Source organism: Hordeum vulgare, chromosome 1H (genome assembly GCF_904849725.1).
Source record: "Hordeum vulgare subsp. vulgare chromosome 1H, MorexV3_pseudomolecules_assembly, whole genome shotgun sequence".
In the NCBI taxonomy this organism is placed as follows: Eukaryota; Viridiplantae; Streptophyta; class Magnoliopsida; order Poales; family Poaceae; genus Hordeum; species Hordeum vulgare.
The window spans coordinates 485256996-485276181 of NC_058518.1; the positions used below are offsets into that span (position 1 = coordinate 485256996).

At 50.4% G+C, this 19186-nt stretch overlaps 1 protein-coding gene across 1 annotated transcript; it reads right to left on the bottom strand.

Moving 5' to 3' along the window:
* Nucleotides 1–13380: 13380 nt before the first annotated feature.
* On the bottom strand, nt 13381–14500 carry LOC123448107 (ABA-inducible protein PHV A1). Its single transcript, XM_045124881.1, has 2 exons — nt 14318–14500; nt 13381–14208 (listed from the first exon to the last, which is right to left on the bottom strand). Exons 1-2 carry the CDS (start codon nt 14375–14377, stop codon nt 13627–13629), a joined length of 642 nt encoding a protein of 213 aa, XP_044980816.1. The 5' UTR covers nt 14378–14500; the 3' UTR covers nt 13381–13626.
* Between the last annotated feature and the right edge of the window lie 4686 nt (nt 14501–19186).

The window sequence follows — 19186 nt, forward strand, 5'->3', positions numbered from 1 at the left end:
TACTTGCGAAACAGACTGTCGGAAGCCGAGTGCTTCTGCGGCATCTTTTGACGCGACCGGTCAACTGACAGCGGCGGATTTTCTGGGATCTCAAATTTCGGGTTTCGCGTGCTCAGCGGGGATAACGCCATCGCGCTCGAGTAGCGCCTGACGCCTCGATTATCGCGCCTTCAACCTCTCCACTAATATCGCCGCGGTGGGTCGGGGGATAAGGTTTCGGGCCCACCTGCCAGCGACCCATTCAGAACCCTACTTAAATCTCGGCGGCGAGGGTTCTTCGTTACGCTCGCCGAATCTCTTGCCTTCGCCTGCTTCGTCTCTCTCGCCACCTCCAACGCCTCTACAGTCCTCCCTCCTCCTTCCTCCCGCGGGTTCGCAGTTTCCGCCATGACCAAGGGTTAGACCAGCAAGATGGAGGCGAGGAAGAAGAAGGGGAAGGCGGCGGCTCCTGCTTAGCGGCGGCAGCGGCCGCTGCCGGCGGGGTGGATTCAAGGTGACTTCCTCCCCTCCACGGTGAGGGAGGGGGATCTTCTGCAGCTGGTTGAGCACGGGATGATCGTGCACAAGTCTTGGAGGCTGCCAGCGGAGAACGAGGTCGAGCCGGCGCCCCGGGAGGGGGAGCGCGTCTTGCTGCTCAGCCACGTCTATCGAGGTTTCTCCTTGCCCCCGCATCCTTTCTTCAAGGGCATCATGAATCACTTCGGGGCACAACTTCACCACTTTCCCCCGAACGCCATTGCCCATCTCTCTGCTTTTATAGTTCTGTGCGAGTGTTTCATTGGCTATCCTCCCATTGGGGGCTGTTCAAGCACATATTTTCTGCTAGATCCCAAACCATCAAACGACTCAGCCAGTCGGATGATAAAACACATCTTCTCCAGCTCCGCGGGGGCCTAGGTTTCCAGAAAAAGAGTCGGAGCAGTTATCCTGCCCTCCAGCTAAGTGAGTCGGTCAGGAACTGGCAGTCGACGTGGTTCTACTGCCAGGATATCGCCTGTCCGAATGCTTCGACAGGGCTTCCTCCCTTTAGCTTAGATCGGCCCGCCCCACCTAAGCAACTCGCGCTCACGAGGGCGGAGAAGAACGACATCCAGCCCCTGGTCGGGGCGCTTGTAGATGTCGTCAGGAGGGGGGTCACTGGCATAGACTTGCTGGAGGTCTTCCTCGGTCGGCGTATCCAACCCCTGCAGGCTCGCGACCACGCCATGTGGCATTATACGGGGCCCGAGGATTCCACTCAGACCAACGTTGTGGGCGTGACTGAGGAGAAGGTGACCTCGTGGGTGCTCCAGATCACAGGCCCCTGCGAGAATCCCAAAGGATCTCGGCGAGTGAAGCCTTTCTGCGCGGATAATCCTCCTCCGAATCAGGTGAGTGGCACTTGTCGAGTGCTCCTAACTGTCTTAATCTTATCGTTTGCTTGAATCTCTGTGTGACGTCTGATGTCGCCGACTGAATTTTATGCAGGAGTGGACCAACTAGTTTTCTCCCGTCTCGAACGGGAACCCGGCCGAGGAGGAGGAAGGCAGCCAGGAAGGCAGCGTGGAGAGCGCTGAATATGTCTCCGACATCGGGGAGTCGGAGGAAGAGACTAGCGAGGAAGAGGAAGAAGACGAAGAGCAGGACTCGCCACCTAGGCAAACAGAGCATCGGACCAAGCGCCGACACGAGCCTGCCGTTCCCTCGACCCCTCCAGCATCTTCGAGTGCTCCGCCCATTGCCCCGATGGTCCCGAGTGCTCGGAGCACCAAGAGGGTCAGGGATGCTGCCGCTGAGCCTGCGGGTCAGCCTTCCAAGGCGGCCAAACCGAGTGGGTCCAAACCTTGGAAGGCTCTGCCGCGGATGAGGGTTGCTGTCCCCGTCACCTCCACGTAAGTGTATCGATCTTCTAATTTCTTCTGATATCCGAGTGAATTCCTGTTCATTGGTCGAATGGATTTCACTCGACAGAGTCGCTACTTCTGCCACCTCTCCGGCGCGCCAGGAAGATGACCCCATGGACACGGACAATGTCGTCTCGTCCCAACCAGGTGCATTGTAGTGACTTCGAGTGTTTTATTCTATCATAGGTTCTGCCTCCTTCTTTTTCTGAGATCTTGCGTCGTTTGGTCTATCAGGGGCGATTTGCGTGGACGAGGGCGATCAGGGGAGAGCTGAACAGGCTGCGGAGCCCGTTCTTGAGGCTGCTCCGCCTGTTGCTGCTCTCGCCGCCGACGTGCCGCCGACTGAACCGGCGCTGGTGGTTGAGGTGCCGACTGGAGCGGACCTTGGGATGCCTCAGGAACTTCCGACGATGCCAGGCTCGTCGAATGCCGAGTTCAACATCCAGCGTCTCCCGGAGGAGCAGGTGGGAGCGGCCAAGGGAGCCATGGTGCAGGCGGAGCTGATGGCTGGAGAAGCCAAGAGGGCCAACGACTCCGTCGCGTCCTTGTACCAGCGGAGCTTGGAGCTGCGGGATGATATCTGAGTAAGTGGGCTAGTAAGTATTTACTTTTCTCTTGTAACCCACTGGGTGTTTTTGGATAGCATCTGTTGTTTGCAATGGGTTCACTCTGAGTGAACCCAGTGGGTGTAGTCCCCGAGACTTCTGTCGAGTGCTTGCACCGGCAGTTGTCTTTATACATATTGTCTTTGCTTTGGTCAGGTCTGTAAATAACATGACCGAGTGCGAGTAGTTGTGGCACTCGGAGTGCACTTACTGTAAGAGTCCCCGAGAGTAATTTGTACTCAGGTCGGGTAGTATTGGCCTCGTAGGCGTAGGTGGTAACATGCATCTCAATAGGGCGGGCCTGCTTGAGTTGCATGCCAGTGGGGTCACTCTTAGTGAACCCACTGGGTGTAGTCCCCGAGGCCGCTGTTGACTGCTTGCGTCGGCAGGGGTCTGAAGAACTTAGACTTTTGTTGTTGGATTTTTTGATTGTCCCTTGGTGTTTGCTGGCAGAAAACTTGTGAAATGGGAACAACCTATGAGACTCTCAGGGCGGAGAAGAATCAGTTAGCTGGTGAGCTTGATGCGGCGCTGCTTGTAATAGCTGGCATGAAGTATGCTCCGGCGGGACGAGAGAAGTCATTGGAGCAGGCGCGTGAAGCGAACAAGGTGTTGACTGAAGAAGTTGAAAAGATGGGGAAACAAAGGACTGCTCTGATGGGACAAATGGACATGCTGAACAAACGGTGCAGAGCACAGGAGAAATACGTCAGCGACTGGGCTCGGCAGATGATGACGCGTCTGGCTGGTAAGTCCTGCTTTTTCCGAGTGCTTGTGTTATGCGCGTCACACTCGGCGCTTATTGTTTGCTTGTCCTGTTGTCGTAGATTTTTGCTTTGACGCCGAAGCTGAAGCAGCTGATGTGGAGCGGTCGATTCTCGAGAACGTTCCACTCGGCGAGGACGCCAATCGGGATCTGCTCCGTGCGCACATCCGTGTGGGCAAAGTTGGTCCTTTCATCGGTCGACCGAGAGAAGTCGTCGGCCGAATCGACAAGGAGCTTTGGCCAGAAGATGAGTCGCGGCAGGAGATGGAGAACCTGATGACTCGACTGGAGGAGATTCCGAACCGAGTGCAGTCGTGGAAGAAATCTGCAGCTCGTTGTGGTGTAGATGTTGCTCTATCCCTGGTCCGAGTCCATTGCAAGGAGGTGCGCGAGGAGAAGTTGAAGACGTTGAAGGTGGCCAACACGAAGAAACTTCGATTCGAAGACTTCATGGAAACCTTCCTTGAAAGTGCCACCCGCATCGCCGACGGTATTGATCTGGACACGTTCGTAGATCCCTCCAGTCCTGGTGTTAATCCAGATGATGCGTAAGAACATTTTTATCCTCGGTATGCCGAGTGTTGATCTGTAAGAAACTTTGGCCACTGCTGTTGGCCGTCATATTCTTGTTTCGGTGTGGGTAAGCTTGATCCACACCGAGCCACTATCTTTGGTTGAAATTTGAATCGAATCTTTTGCTCTTCTGTTGCAATTTTGACTCGAGTTTTTGTTTGGCGTTTCTTGGTGAAGCCAAAGGCAAACATTCAGAATATGTCAATTGTCTTGACATCTGCATGAGCCTCATTGATGGTCCGTGGAATTTCCGATTACCCGAGTGTACCTATAGGATACAGTCGAAGGCATGTGGGTGCTTAGGCGATTCTACATCGCAGCTAAGCCCCCGAGTGTGACGTTAAGTGCATACTCGGAGAAAGTTAATACTTAGGCGATTCTGGGTCGCAACCAAGTCCCCGAGTGTGACGTTAAGTGCACATTCGGAGAAGGTTAATACTTAGGCGATTCTGGATCGCATCTAAGTCCTCGAGTGTCACGTTAAGTGTACACTCGGAGAAGGTTAATACTTAGGCGATTCTGGATTGCAGCTAAGTCCCCGAGTGTGACGTTAAGTGCACACTCGGAGAAAGTTAATACTTAGGCGATTCTGGATCGCAGCTAAGTCCCCGAGTGTGACGTTAAGTGCACACTCGGAGAAAGTTAATACTTAGGCGATTCTGGATCGCAGCTAAGTCCCCGAGTGTGACGTTAAGTGCACACTCGGAGAAAGTTAATACTTAGGCGATTCTGGATCGCAGCTAAGCCCCCGAGTGTGACGTGAAGTGCACACTCGGAGAAAGTTTATACTTAGGCGATTCTGGATCGCAGCTAAGTCCCCGAGTGTGACGTTAAGTGCACACTCGGAGAAAGTTTATACTTAGGCGATTCTGGATCGCAGCTAAGCCCCCGAGTGTGACGTGAAGTGCACACTCAGAGAAAGTTTATACTTAGGCGATTCTGGATCGCAGCTAAGCCCCCGAGTGTGACGTTAAGTGCACACTCGGAGAAAGTTAATACTTAGGCGATTCTGGATCGCAGCTAAGTCCCCGAGTGTGACGTTAAGTGCACACTCGGAGAAAGTTTATACTTAGGCGATTCTGGATCGCAGCTAAGTTCCCGAGTGTGACGTGAAGTGCACACTCGGAGAAAGTTTATACTTAGGCGATTCTGGATCGCAGCTAAGCCCCCGAGTGTGACGTGAAGTGCACACTCGGAGAAGGTTAATACTTAGGCGATTCTGGATCGCAGCTAAGTCCCCGAGTGTGACGTTAAGTGCACACTCAGAGAAAGTTTATACTTAGGCGATTCTGGATCGCAGCTAAGCCCCCGAGTGTGACGTTAAGTGCACACTCGGAGAAAGTTTATACTTAGGCGATTCTGGATCACAGCTAAGCTTTTTTTTTTGAGACTGGAGTCTGCGACCTCGGAAGAACTTTGATCCTGCAAAAAACTCAATCTGCTTTATATTATTTTACAAATACTTGTTCTTTACATTGCTTCAGTCGACGGTCACGTGTAGAAGCGCTTCAGGAGATCTCCGTTCCATGCTCGCGGCTCGTCTATCTCCCTGTCGACGTTGTAGATTCTGTATTCTCCATTGTTCAGCACCTTAGAGATGATGAAGGGTCCTTCCCAGGCAGGAGCCAACTTGTGAGGTCTTTGCTGATCTACTCGGAGCACCAGGTCGCCTGCTTGGAATGTACGACTCCTGACGTGTCACGCGTGAAAACACCGCAGATATTGTTGATAAATGGTTGAGCGAGTCAGTGCCATCTCGCGCTCCTCCTCTAAAAGATCCACTCCGTCTTGCCTTGCTTGTTCTGCTTCAGCTTCGGAGAAGAGTTCGACTCGTGGCGCATTGTGAAGCAAGTCACTCGGAAGGACCGCTTCTGCTCCATAAACGAGGAAGAACGGTGATCGCCCTGTAGATCTGTTCGGGGTTGTGCGAAGTCCCCAAAGCACTGAAGGTAGCTCGGTAACCCAAGCGCCAGCGGCATGTCCTATCTCTCGCAGGAGTCGGGGCTTCAAACCTTGCAGAATAAGTCCGTTCGCCCGCTCTGCTTGTCCATTGGACTGCGGGTGCGCCACGGAAGCAAAGTCCACTCGGATACCTTGGCTTGTACAGAAAGCTTTGAATCTGTCCGAATCAAAGTTTGTCCCGTTGTCCGTGATTATGCTGTGAGGTACACTGAATCTGAAGATGATGTCCCTGACAAACTTGACGGCTGTTGAGGCGTCGAGCTTCTTGATGGGATTGGCTTCGATCCATTTCGTGAACTTGTCGACTACCACCAACAGATGTGTGTATCCACCTTGGCCTGCCTTGAATGGACCGACTGTATCTAATCCCCAAACAGCAAACGGCCACACAAGAGGGATCGTCTTCAACGCAGACGTCGGCTTGTGGGACTTAATGGAGTAGAACTGGCAGCCCTCACATCGGTCAACCATATCTTTAGCCATCTTGTTAGCCTGCAGCCAGAAGAAACCATCCCTGAATGCCTTGGCGACGATTGCTCTTGAAGAAGCGTGATGACCGCAGGTCCCCGAGTGAATATCCTCCAGAATCAGCTGCCCCTCCAATGGGGAGATGCATCATTGAAGAACGCCTGAGATACTTTCTTTGTACAATTGGCCATCAATGACAGTGAACGACTTCGACCTGCGGACTATCTGCCTGGCCTGGACTTCGTCTTCTGGTAGTTCCTGCCTCAGGATATATGCAATGATCGACACAGTCCAATCGGGGATGATGGCAAAGAATCTCCATGACCAGGTCAACCACAGCAGGTACATCGACTTCAGTCGGATCCATTGAACTCTTTGGTTGTACCGACTCCTCTGTGAAAGGATATTCTTTGACTGAGGGGAGGTGGAGGTGCTCGAGGCAGACGTCACTCGGGACTGGTCTCCGAGTGGATCCGAGTTTTGCCAACTCATCAGCTGCTTGGTTCTTCAGTCTTGGAACATGGTGAAGTTCTAGACCTTCAAACTTCTTCTCAAGCTTCCTCACTGCATTGCAGTATGTAGTCATGGTGGGGTTCCTGACGTCCCACTCTTTCATCACTTCATTGACCACCAAATCCGAATTGCCGTAGACCATCAGGCGACGGACGTCGAGTGAGATGGCCATACGCAACCCGTAGAGGAGAGCTTCATACTCTGCCTCGTTGTTGGAGGAATCAAAGTGTATCTGTAGCACGTACTTGAGCTTGTCACCCTTTGGCGATATGATCACAACGCCAGCGCCGGAGCCATTCAACATCTTGGACCCATCGAAGAACATTGTCCAATGGGCCGAGTAGATGTGGGTCGGTTGCTGTTGCTCTACCCATTTTGCTATGAAGTCAGCTAGAGCTTGAGACTTAATAGCTTTCTTGGCCTCGAACTTGATATCACAATACAGCATCTCCATCGCCCACTTCGCCACTCGGCCTGACGCGTCTCGATTGTGGAGAATCTCCGACAATGGAGCATCAGAAACGACAGACACCGAGTGGTCTTGGAAATAATGGGCCACCTTCTTCGCAGTCATGTAAATCCCGTAGATAAGTTTTTGATAGTGGGGATACCTCTTCTTGGAAGGAGTCAGGACTTCGGAGATGTAGTACACTGGCCGCTGAACTTTGTATGCTTTGCCTTCTTCTTCTCGTTCGACTGTAAGAACAGTACTGACGACTTGATTTGTAGCCGCAATGTACAGAAGAAGGGGCTCTTTACTGAGTGGAGCAGTAAGAACTGGCTGGGTGGAAAGTAGGACTTTGAGGTCGTCGAATGCGACTTGGGCTTCGTCTGTCCACTCGAAAGTGTCTGATTTCTTCATGAGTCGGTACAGAGGAAGCGCTTTCTCGCCGAGTCGACTGATGAACCTGCTCAAAGCCGCTAGGCAACCTGTGAGCCGTTGAACGTCGTGTATTCTGACCGGCCTCTCCATTCGGACGATGGTCCCGATCTTTTCGGGGTTGACATCGATCCCTCGTTCGGAAACAAAGAAACCGAGTAACTTTCCGCTGGGAACGCCGAATGAACATTTGGCGGGGTTGAGCTTGATATCGTACCTACGAAGGTTGGCGAATGTTTTTGCCAAGTCAGTCAGCAGATCGGAACCTTTGCATGACTTGACTACGATATCATCCATATACGCCTCCACATTCCGACCGATCTGGTCGAGGAGACATTTTTGGATCATGCGCATAAAGGTAGCTCCTGCATTCTTCAAACCGAATGGCATAGTGATGTAGCAGAAGCACCTGAATGGGGTGATGAAGGCTGTTTTTAACTCATCGGGACCATACAGACGGATCTGATGATAGCCCGAGTAGGCATCAAGAAATGACAGACGCTCGCAACCCGCAGTCGAATCGACAATTTGATCTATGCGGGGGAGCGGAAAATGGTCTTTCGGGCAGACCTTATTGAGATGCTTGAAGTCGATGCACATTCGGAGCGAATTGTCCTTCTTGGGCACCATGACAACATTGGCGAGCCACTCGGAGTGGTGAACCTCGCGAATGAAGTTGGCTGCCAACAACTTGGCCACCTCTTCCCCGATTGCCTGCCTCTTGTGCGCGGCGGACCGGCGCAGGCGCTCTCGGACAGGCCGAGCGGTGGAATCCACGTGCAGTCGGTGCTCAGCCAACTCCCTGGGTACACCTGGCATGTCATAGGGTTTCCATGCGAAGATGTCCCAGTTCTCACGGAGGAATTGGGTGAGCTCGGCTTCCTATTTAGGATCGAGGGTGGTGGAGATGTTCGTCGGGGCAGCAGTGGCGTCCGTCGGGTGGATGCTGACCTTCTTCGTCTCTCCCGCCGACTGAAATGCAGACTCTGAAGCTGGCTTCTTCGAGCGGATCAGGTCGGTGGGGTCGACTGTCTTCTTGTACTCGTCCAGCTCGAGGACGGCCATCTTCTGGTCGGCGATTCTTGATCCCTGCTGCAGACACTCTTCAGCCCGCTGCCGATTGCCTGTGATGGTGATCACACCCTTCGGGCCTGGCATCTTCAGCTTCAGGTATACGTAACATGGACGGGCCATGAAGTGTGCATACGCTGGGCGACCCAGAATTGCGTGATAAGCGCTCTGGAAGTCGACCACTTCGAACGTCAGCTTTTCCTTGCGGAAGTTCTTGTCGGAGCAGAAAACGACGTCCAACGCGATCTAGCCGAGTGACTTGCCCTTCCCTCCAGGGACGACTCCGTGGAACTGCATGCTGCTCTCGCTGAGTTTGGACATCGGGATGCCCATCCCCTTGAGTGTGTCGGCGTACATGATGTTCAAGCCGCTGCCGCCATCCATGAGGACTTTGCGCAGTCGGACTCCTTCTACCACCGGGTCGACGACCAGAGCCTGTCTTCCCGGGGTGGGTATATGTGCCGGATGATCCGACAGGTCGAAGGTGATCGCAGTCTGAGACCATTTGAGGAACTCGAGGTTGGTAGGGGTGGCCATGTTCACCTCTCTGTTCACCAGCTTCAGTCGGCTCTTGCTCTCGACGTCAGCAAAGATCATCAAGGTTGCATGGACTTGGGGGAACGGATCCTCCTTATCCTCCTCATCCTGTTCATGGTCCTTCTCACTCGGTTGCCCTTCGCTGAACCCCTGGATCAGGAGGCGACACTGTCGAGTGGTATGCTTCGCATATATGGGGTTGCCCTCTTCATCCATCTTCGTATGAACCGGACATGCCTGGTCCAGGATGGGGTTATTGAACTGCTTCTTCTTGGGGGTGAACCGAGCCTTTCCTTTGCCCTTGAACTTGGCATTGGTTACGGCTGCAGCTTCTGCTTGTGGAGCGGTCGGAGCTTTCTGCTTCTGCTTCCGAGTGTTGCCCCCATCTCCATCAGCGACTGTTTTGTGCTTGCCGCTTCGGATGCGGTCCTCTTCTTCGCCATTCGCATAGCGTGTTGCTATCTCCATCATCTTGCTCCTGGAGATGTCGCCTGTTCGACCGAACTTCAGGTAGAGATCCCTGTACCGCACGCCTGCCTTGAAAGCGCAGACTGCTTGATGCTCGGTGACGTTCTCCACCGTGTGATAGAGAGTTGTCCAGCGCTGAATGAAGTCACGCAGGGGCTCATTCTGCTTCTGGACTCAGTGCTGGAGCTCCACAAGGCCAGCAGGGCGCTTGCACGTCCCTTCAAAGGTCCTGATGAACACTTGGGCCAGATCTGCCCAACTGTAGATGCTTGAGGGGGCCAACTGGTTCAGCCACGCTCGCGCCGAGCCGTCGAGCATCAGAGGGAGGTGCTTCATGACGACATGGTCGTCTCCTCCTTCGATCTGGACTGCCACTCGGTAATCATCCAGCCACGTTTCTGGCTTGGACTCCCCTGTAAACTTGCTAATTCCCGTCGCCAATCGGAAGTTGGGAGGGATGTCAGCCGAACGGATGGCTCGACTGAAACACTCGGGACCAGAAACGATGGTCCTGCTTCCACTCGGACGGTCAATATCGTGACCATTGCGGTGGGCTCGGCCCCTGTCGACCCTCCGCTGGGCGATGTGCCCTCTTGCGTCGGGCCTTGGGTCGTAAGTGCCGCCGACTGAACGCCGATCATCATGATGTCGGGGCCCGTAGGGCCCACCCCGCGGAGGGGTGCGTGAACGGCGACGATCTTCGGGGTTTATGGAACGACTGCCTCCTCTGTGTCGCTGATGAGAACCAGGGCTATGAACTGACTGATGCGTATTCGCATGAACAGAACTATTGTAGATCCTGTTGTGCGACTGGGAGACCGCCGAATTTTGCTGCTGCGCCGTGTGCAACAGGGCTCGGATCTGCTCGATTCCTCTACCAGCCTCTGAATCAGTCGGCTGGAGGGAATCGGCTATCTTGGCAGCAGCGGCCAAGTTGAGGAGAGGTGTGCGGAACAGCTCCACGTTGCTCCGCCGAGTGTGCCGACTGGCAGAACGGCGAGGCGGACGACGCGCGCCGGACGTTTCGCCGATCTCGTGCTCGTTCCGGCCAGCTTGACGGGGATCTTCATGGGAATTGGCCATGTGTACTTCTGTTGCAGGCCCGCGACCCGCGTACTCGAAAGGAAACTCAGTCGGAACCGAGCCCGAGCGCTGGGATGGCGGGGCAACCAAAACTGACTCAAGAACCGCCACTTGTGAAGATGCGTTCTGGCGCGCCTGGGCGTGTCGCACCCAACGCTGGAGCCGCGGACGGCGGGACCGCTTGTTGCGGCGCGTGACGGCGGTGTAGTTCGACACCGGAGCCGACTGCTGGAGAAGAAGAATGCCGCGGGCGCCGGCACGGAAGTGCATAGCCCCGCGACGGGGAAGCGCCTCGACGTCGAGGGGCGCATCCCGAAGCCACGCCGAATCGTCGACGATGAAGGAGAGAGCGCCGAAGAAGATTTGGTGACCCATGCTCGAATCTCCACCGGACGACATGACGAAAGGAAGTAGTCGCAAACTCGCCGGAAGTCGCTTAGACGCCTGCCCCATGGTGGGCGCCAACTGTCGTGGGTATAAGCGTGACAGTAGATGTATGGGGTACGAAAAGGATGGGCAGAGTCCTAGCTACGGCGAGGTTGTATGAGTTCAGGCCCCTCTACGGCGGAGGTAATAGCCCTACGTCTCAGTGCTCAGGGAGCTTGTTGTCGAGTGGAAATATGGAATACAATGAGTTGCTAACCCCTCTACCAGGGAGGGTGGCTTATATAGAGTGCGCTGCCCTCCACAACGGTTCCGGTACATGGGTGGAGTAGTGGGGATTGAATGCGTACGTTACAGGTAACGTACGCCCTAAATGCCAATAAATGCACCTGGAAACGTACGACCGTTTCCCTCAGGGGGGTTGCGATGTACCGAGTGGTATCCAGTCGGTTAGCTTGATATCCTCCGAATGTTAATCTCCGACTAGATGGTCGAGGACCTGTTACCGATTGGATGATGGAGACTCCTTAATTCAGTCATAACTGACTAAGGGTCTTGTCCTTTGAGAGGGGTAGTCCTTGGGTAGGACCTACATGACAGGCCTATGACCCTACCCTAGGACTATAACCCCATCACCGCGGGTTCGAAAACTATATAGACATGCCCCGAGGCACTCCTCGGTCAATATCCAATAGCGGGACCTGGATGCCCATATTGGATCCTACATATTCTCCGAAATCTTATCGGTTGAACCTCAGTGTCAAGGATTCATATAATCCCGTATGTCATTCCATTTGTCCTTCGGTATGTTACTTGCCCGAGATTTGATCGTCGGTATCCGCATACCTATTTCAATCTCATTACCGGCAAGTCTCTTTACTCGTTCCGCAATACAAGATCCCCGTGACTTACACTTAGTCACGCTGCTTGCAAGGCTTGTGTGTGATGTTGTATTACCGAGTGGGCCCCGAGATACCTCTCCGTCACACGGAGTGACAAATCTTAGTCTTGATCCGTACTAACTCAACGCACACCTTCGGAGATACCTGTAGACCACCTTTATAATCACCCAGTTACGTTGTGACGTTTGATGCACACAAGGTATTCCTACGGTGTCAATGAGTTATATGATCTCATGGTCATAGGAACAAATACTTAACACACAGAAAACAATAGCAATAAAACGACACGATCAATATGCTACATTCATAGTTTGGGTCTTGTCCATCACATGATTCTCCTAATGATGTGACCCCGTTATCAAGTGACAACACTTGCCTATGGTCAGGAAACCTTGACCATCTTTGATCAGCGAGCTAGTCAACTAGAGGCTTGCTAGGGACGGTGTTTTGTCTATGTATCCACACATGTATTTGAGTTTCCAATCAATACATTATAGCATGGATAATAAACGATTATTACGAAAAAAATATATAATAATTACTAATTTATTATTGTCTCTACGGCATATTTTTATGAGTCTCTCACATGCACTAAAGTCAATAATGTAGTTCACATCACCATGTGATTTTAACGAACAAAAACAGAAAACCAAACAACCTTAAAATTACCCATCGAACCATCAAATAAACTGACAAATCAAACCACCAAATAAACCGACAAATCGGTTAATACGGTTCGGTTTTATAGTGCCCACCCCTAAAGATGACTAGATAATTGATACAAAACAAAGCCAAATCTGTCAAATAATGCTAAATCAGTACCATGCCTCGCTGAGTCAAATGTCTATCGGTACCATGCCTGCTAAGTGGTGTACAGTATCTTCCACTGAAAATGTATCGTAGAAAAACGACTCCTTCAAATGTCTATCGGTACCATGCCTGCTAAGAATCGTAGAAAAACGTATCTACGAACATATGATACCTCTATGAACATATCATTCATCGTAAAAAAATGTCTTCCTTGAAAACGTATCGAGGAATAATGGGTTGGTTTGCGTCATGTACCATGTCTTCAGTGTACATCTTAAAGTCATGTACAATGTCTCAAGTCAGTGTACATCTTAAAGTCATGTACAATGTCTCAAGTCAGTGTACATCTTAAGTCATGTACAATGTCTCGAAGTCAGTAGCTAATTTGCATATTTTAAGGGTCAGACTATTTGCATATTTTAAAGGCCACACTATCTATGAAACACAATATATGTTTTCATTGACACTACCAAAATACAGAAATTCGATCACATACAACTTTATTGCCGCCTTCGAGTGTCCTCGTTATCCATTTACACCAAAGCCCATGGATTATAACTCATTACAGAACCAGAGACGAGTACATCAAATCGGAGGCAAACTTACACTAAATGAGCGGAAATCATGAAAGAGTGGAAACATACAAATATGAAATATGTAGAAGGCCCTCGAACGACCAAACACGACTAAAGGAACGGAAATTAAGCGCGAACGCATGCGTCTAGTGATTCCTGGTGGTGGTGGTGGTGTCCTTGACGGTGGCGCCGGTGGTGGCGTCCTTGGTGGCGCTGGTGTTGTCCCCTCCCATGCCCAGCGTGTTTGCCACGGCGTCCTTGGCGCCCACCACGGCGTTCACCACCGTCTCGCCGGCCTGCTGGAGGACGCTGCCGGTCTTGTCCTTGCCGGCCACCGCGGACTCCTTGGTGTACTGCGCCGTGTCGGACGCCTTCTGCTTGGCCGCCTCGGTTGCCTCGGCGGCCTTCTGCTTGGCCGCCTCCGTCGTCTCGGCGGCCTTCTGCTTGGCCGCCTCCGTCTTCTCGCCGAGGGCGCTGCCGGTCTGGTCCTTGCCCTGGGCGGCGCGCTCCTTGGCCGCCTGCGCCGTCTCGTACGTCTTGTCCTTGGCCGCCTGCGCCGTCTGCGCCGTCTTGTCCTTGGCCTCGGCGGCCTTCTGCTTGGCGGCCTCGGCCGTCTCGCCGGTCTTCTGCTTGGTGGCCTCGGCCGTCTCGCCGGCCTTCTGCTTGGTGGCCTCGGTGGTCTGCCCCGCCTTCTGCTTGGTGGCGCCCATCATCTGCCCGGTCTTCTCCTGCAACTCACCCAGCAGATACAGAAGAACATATCAGATCACCGCCGGAGCAACGCCGCATGCGCGCGGCAGGCAGAGTATAGATAGACACCAAGGAGACGACGGTCACCTCGGTGCGGGCCTTGGTCTCGCCGGCGTGGTAGCTCCCCTGGTTCTGGTTGGAGGCCATCTTCGTCTCACGATCTAGCTCAAACAAACACGAACTGGAATCACCACTCGGACTCGCTTTAGGCTGTTGCTTAGCTCACTTGGAATGGATCGACTGCTTGTGGAGAGGAGATTGGCGCGGGTGGCCTTTATAGGCGGGAGCGACGGGAGAGTCGCCGGGACACGTTGCGCGGCGGTGCTCGTACATGGCCGCCACGTAGGGAGGACACGCGTTGCCGCTCCCCCGCCGTACCTTCGCGAAGCCCCGCCATGTCGATGGAGCCCATGTCGGGAGAAGAAGCAGCCAAAAGGGGCGAAGAAGCTGCAATAATAAACAAGTGTAAAGGGGTGGCGCGTGTGCACGTACGCCGGCGAGCACAAGTTGGATGCGGCTCTCTGGCTGGTTAAACTAGCTAGGGGGTTGCACTTGGTGGCGGTGCGGTGGACTGGAGCATGCACGGGATGGACGCCATCGATCGTCGCCGCCATGTGCGTCGGCATCTCGGTGGATCCGTACGTCGACGTGTTGCTCTCTATCTCGGTGTGATTTGTTTGTGCCTGCGATGCTTGTCTTGCCGCAAAAGGAAACCACACGAGCCACACGAATAGACAAGGCAGCGTCGCTCCACTCGATGAGATCGGGAGTGCTGCTTCTCCTCCCAGAAGTAGCAGCAGTGACAAAGGAAAAAAAAAGATGCACCGTGTGCACGCTCGGAAATATCGCGATTTAACTCGAGGAAGAAAGAAGAACATTTCGAAGCTCAATGCCTTACGTAACATCAAACACTTCGCGTGAAGGACGCTCTAGATGGGAGGAGCGCCAGCTTCCTGGCGAACAATTTCTTTTCCTGGTTACTTTAATTTATATTTCTGAAAGATAAATATATTTTACTTAATTTACAAAATACTCATTGCACATTTGAAAAATGTAATACAGTATAGAAAAATGCTCGCGCAACTTTCACAAACATTGGTATCGTTAACAAAATGCTTATGACATTTTATAACGTTTACGTGCGTCAGAACATGTTGGTGCCATTAGGAAATATTTGTACAATGTGTTTTTTCGAAATTCATAAAAATGTTTCATACCATCCAAACAATATATGTGGCCTTTTGAATAACTGGTTCTCTCCTTTCATGCCATTAAAAAATTCGACGTGTATTTGAAAAGTGTCTAACATCTGTTAAAAAAATGTTATAACATGTATTTATAAGAAGTGTACATCATATTCAAAAAATATTAAACGTTTGTATCAAAATGGGATTCATGTGTATACTAAAATTTTGAAATGTGTATTAAAAATTATACATGTGTTGAGCAATTAAATTAAACAAAGAAAGTGGATGACTAAAAACCTTGATGAAAAACCGATACAAAAACAAATAGAGACGAAGAAAGAAGAATAAACCACACGGAAGGTTCTAAAACTGTTTTTTAGACAAACTTTAAAGTTTTTATTCAATCTTCATAATGTTTATAGGAATGAAATCAAGTCCAATGAGCTGACCTAACCGCGTGGGGGCGCTTTGGGGTGAGAGAAGAAGCGACGTCTAGGGCATTACGGGCCTGTTTGGGACCGCTCTGCTCTATCAAAATCAGTTTCGCTTCACCAAATCCATTTTAGAGCAATTTTATATAGGAGTTGCGACCATTTCAAGAGAATGTTTGGCTCTCATTTAGCTCCAGCTTCACGAATGGAAATTTTAATGAAAAGGATCTATTTGATTAAATGAGAGATAAGAAACGAAGGGGTATCCACTTACTGGTGCTAGTAGTGGGTAACTTTCTTCCAACTCTAGCTTCTATAATTTTATAGAGCACCTCCTATAGAGTTTCAAAAAAAACAAGGAGTGAACCCCGGATTCTAGTTTTTTTACGGAGCGGTATATCGTGAAGCTACCCCGTTTGGCTTACGTTTTCTAGAAGGAAATTGAATTTTCTGGAGTAGAGCAGTCTCAAATAGGCTCTACATAGACCACAACCAGGGGATGTGGTCGTGAGGAGGAGGGGGCGGTGACGGCGTGGGCGTCGGCGAGAGGGAGAGTCAGCGGAAGGAGTTACAAAGGTGGGGCGGAACCAGCGTCTAATACGATGAAGACATGATTTTTTTTAGAAAAGGAGGCTTAGCCCCGGCCTCTGCATCGAAAGATGCATACGGTCATATATTAAAACAAGCTCAAGTCTTAACCGAGTACATCTGGTTCAAAAAACTGAAATAAAAGGAATATAAAAGGATACAAGATGCCAAATGCGTCCAAAACCGGCGCTGACAATATATCTAGATGCCTAAACACCTATCCGATTATTGTGACGCCATCCAAACCGGTGATACCCTGAGCTACCATCTTCCAACGGACACACCCAGTAACCATAGGCTCCCTGGCGTCCACATGGGTGAGTAATGACCACGTACAGATCAATGCGGTAACTCTGAAGATGACCTGCAAGAAGTTAAAGTCATGTCGGCGGTTAAAAACAATGTCATTCCTGCAGTTCCACACGGCCCACAATAATGCACACACTCCCACACGAATACATTTAGTAGTTAAAGTATCAACCCCCTGTAGCCACATACCAAACAACGTGTTTATGCTATTAGGAGGAGTGATATTGAAAGCAATGTGCAACGAGCGCCAAATCAACTTTGCCATAGGACAATCTAGAAAGAGGTGCCGAATACTTTCATTATTAGGACAGAAACTGCATCGAGGATGCCCATTTCAATTCCTCTTGGCAAGATTGTCCTTTGTTAAGATAACTCCTTTGTGGACGAACCACATGAATATCTTAATTCTAAGAGGCACTTTGATCTTCCAAATATGAGCGGATTTTGGAATGATGAAGATATGATGAAGACGATGCAATGCACCTTGGGTTTTGCAGTTCTTTGGATAACGTATACATAGCGTTACAATAGGGCGTAGGAGCGCATGTTACGTGAAGGCGGTGTGCGCCAAGAGGTGTTGATCGTGCGAGCTGTACGTGCGGTCAAGGGGCGTTGCTGCTAACAATAATGTGGATCGAGTCAGGAAAGAGCATTGAGATCCAATGATGTAGAGCTTCGTCACTTTTCCATCGATCAAGCCAGAAAGACGTGTGTCGACCATCGCCCATGACTACCTGGAATACTATGTATAGAGGCATAACGGCGACGAGCTGAACCCATGCAAGTCAGCAGGCACACGCTTGTCCGGAAGGATCGCCTCCCTTGCATTGGTCCACACCCACCATGCTGAGGACGAGGAGAGCTTCGGGTGGAGGCGAGATGGTGGAGCTTGAGTTGGAGCCATGCATTTTTCGTGGATAGCCACCCGATCCCAAGACCTTCCTTGGTCTTGGTTTGGTAGACGTCGTCCATGCAACGAGGCACACTTCGCTCTGGAGGGGCAATCCGCATTGTTCTAGAGGAACACACCTTCGACGCCTCATTGGCCCGGACGAGCACGAGCGGTAACTCCATGACCCCACTGGCGTCTAGTTTTAGCTCACCATTTACGAAAACCTTGTCCCAGGAGTTATAAGATACAAACTTAGAACACACCAAGTAAAAATAAGCAACAATAAGGCAACTTAAATACACTTCTATCTATGTATATTCTAATCTATACTTCTATACTTATACTAATTAGGCACTCTCCAGAAATTACCACATTAATCAGAAAATAAGAACCGTTTATTTGGTGGGACCGAATTATTACGGTGTGGATTAATCCATCCAAGTTGTATTTAGCTGTGATCTCAACAGGGTACGCTTGGCCAATATGAAGGTAGATAATTTTCATGTAGCAACCAGTACACGCACCAAAATATTATCCATCAGGTATCAAATCGATCTTTGCTTTTCATCTATATATACATGACGGGTCTCCTTGTGGAAGTCATAAATACCTAATAACATCATGTACCTTTGATTCCCTCTAGCAAAAAACACTGGCCAGATCGTATAGTCTTCGTACCGCTGGAAAAATAGGCAAGTTTGAACATATTGCATGAGGGTTGTATGAACACCCAAAACCATGTACTCCGAATTCAGCATGTACCAGATATTCGTTGTACATCACTTTGGAAGACAACATCCTGAGTGCGGCAATGTGTTGGGCACTAAATAGGCGCCTATGTATCTCACATGTGCTACAATGATTGACCCGTTCATGGTTGATCGTGGTGTTAAGATCCATGCATGACTAGCTATATGCTTAACAAAAAGGTACCTGCCTCATCTCCAGCGAATTTGTTCTATATCAAATGCGTGGTATGTTTAAATAAGGCAAATTTAAATTGATGCATCCTTTTCTATGCATGTGCCCTTTCTTTTTGACAAATCGGTCATAACTGATGAGTTTAATCTTTTTATCTTAGTTTCTACAAAGATAAAATGATTTTTCTCTGTGAGATGATCTCATAGGAAATATATCTTCAAACCATTATTTTGGTGTATTATAAGTTTGTAACAATATTTTTCTTTCAGGGACGAACTTGGTACAAGCTACTATGTGCCTATGTACAAGAATCATCAAGCCAGCCCGATCTGGTGGCCCTTGGCAGTACTTCAAGCAATAAGTCTTGAATAATTGGGAACAAGATTTATTTATTTCACTTGCAAGTTAATATATGCAACATGTCGTTTATAAAACCTGGTGGCCCTTGAGCAGTCTTTCACGAATGCATGATGGAAAACTACGAACATGGATGGTTAAGTATAATCTTTTGACATTCTATTTGATGTTTTCTTTTCATCAATAATAACCATATGGAGGCGATGATTAAGTTGATTTATGTGTTGCTTAATGATTGTATAATTTATGGTATAGCTAGAGTTGATTGTGG

What these genes read in the sequence shown, in the direction of transcription:
- LOC123448107 (XM_045124881.1), bottom strand. Translation starts at nt 14,377, where the DNA reads ATGGCCTCCAACCAGAACCAGGGGAGCTACCACGCCGGCGAGACCAAG. An exon ending in AGACCAAGGCCCGCACCGAG is followed by an intron (nt 14,209 to 14,317) that starts GTGACCGTCGTC and finishes GGTGAGTTGCAG; the next exon opens with GAGAAGACCGGGCAGATGAT.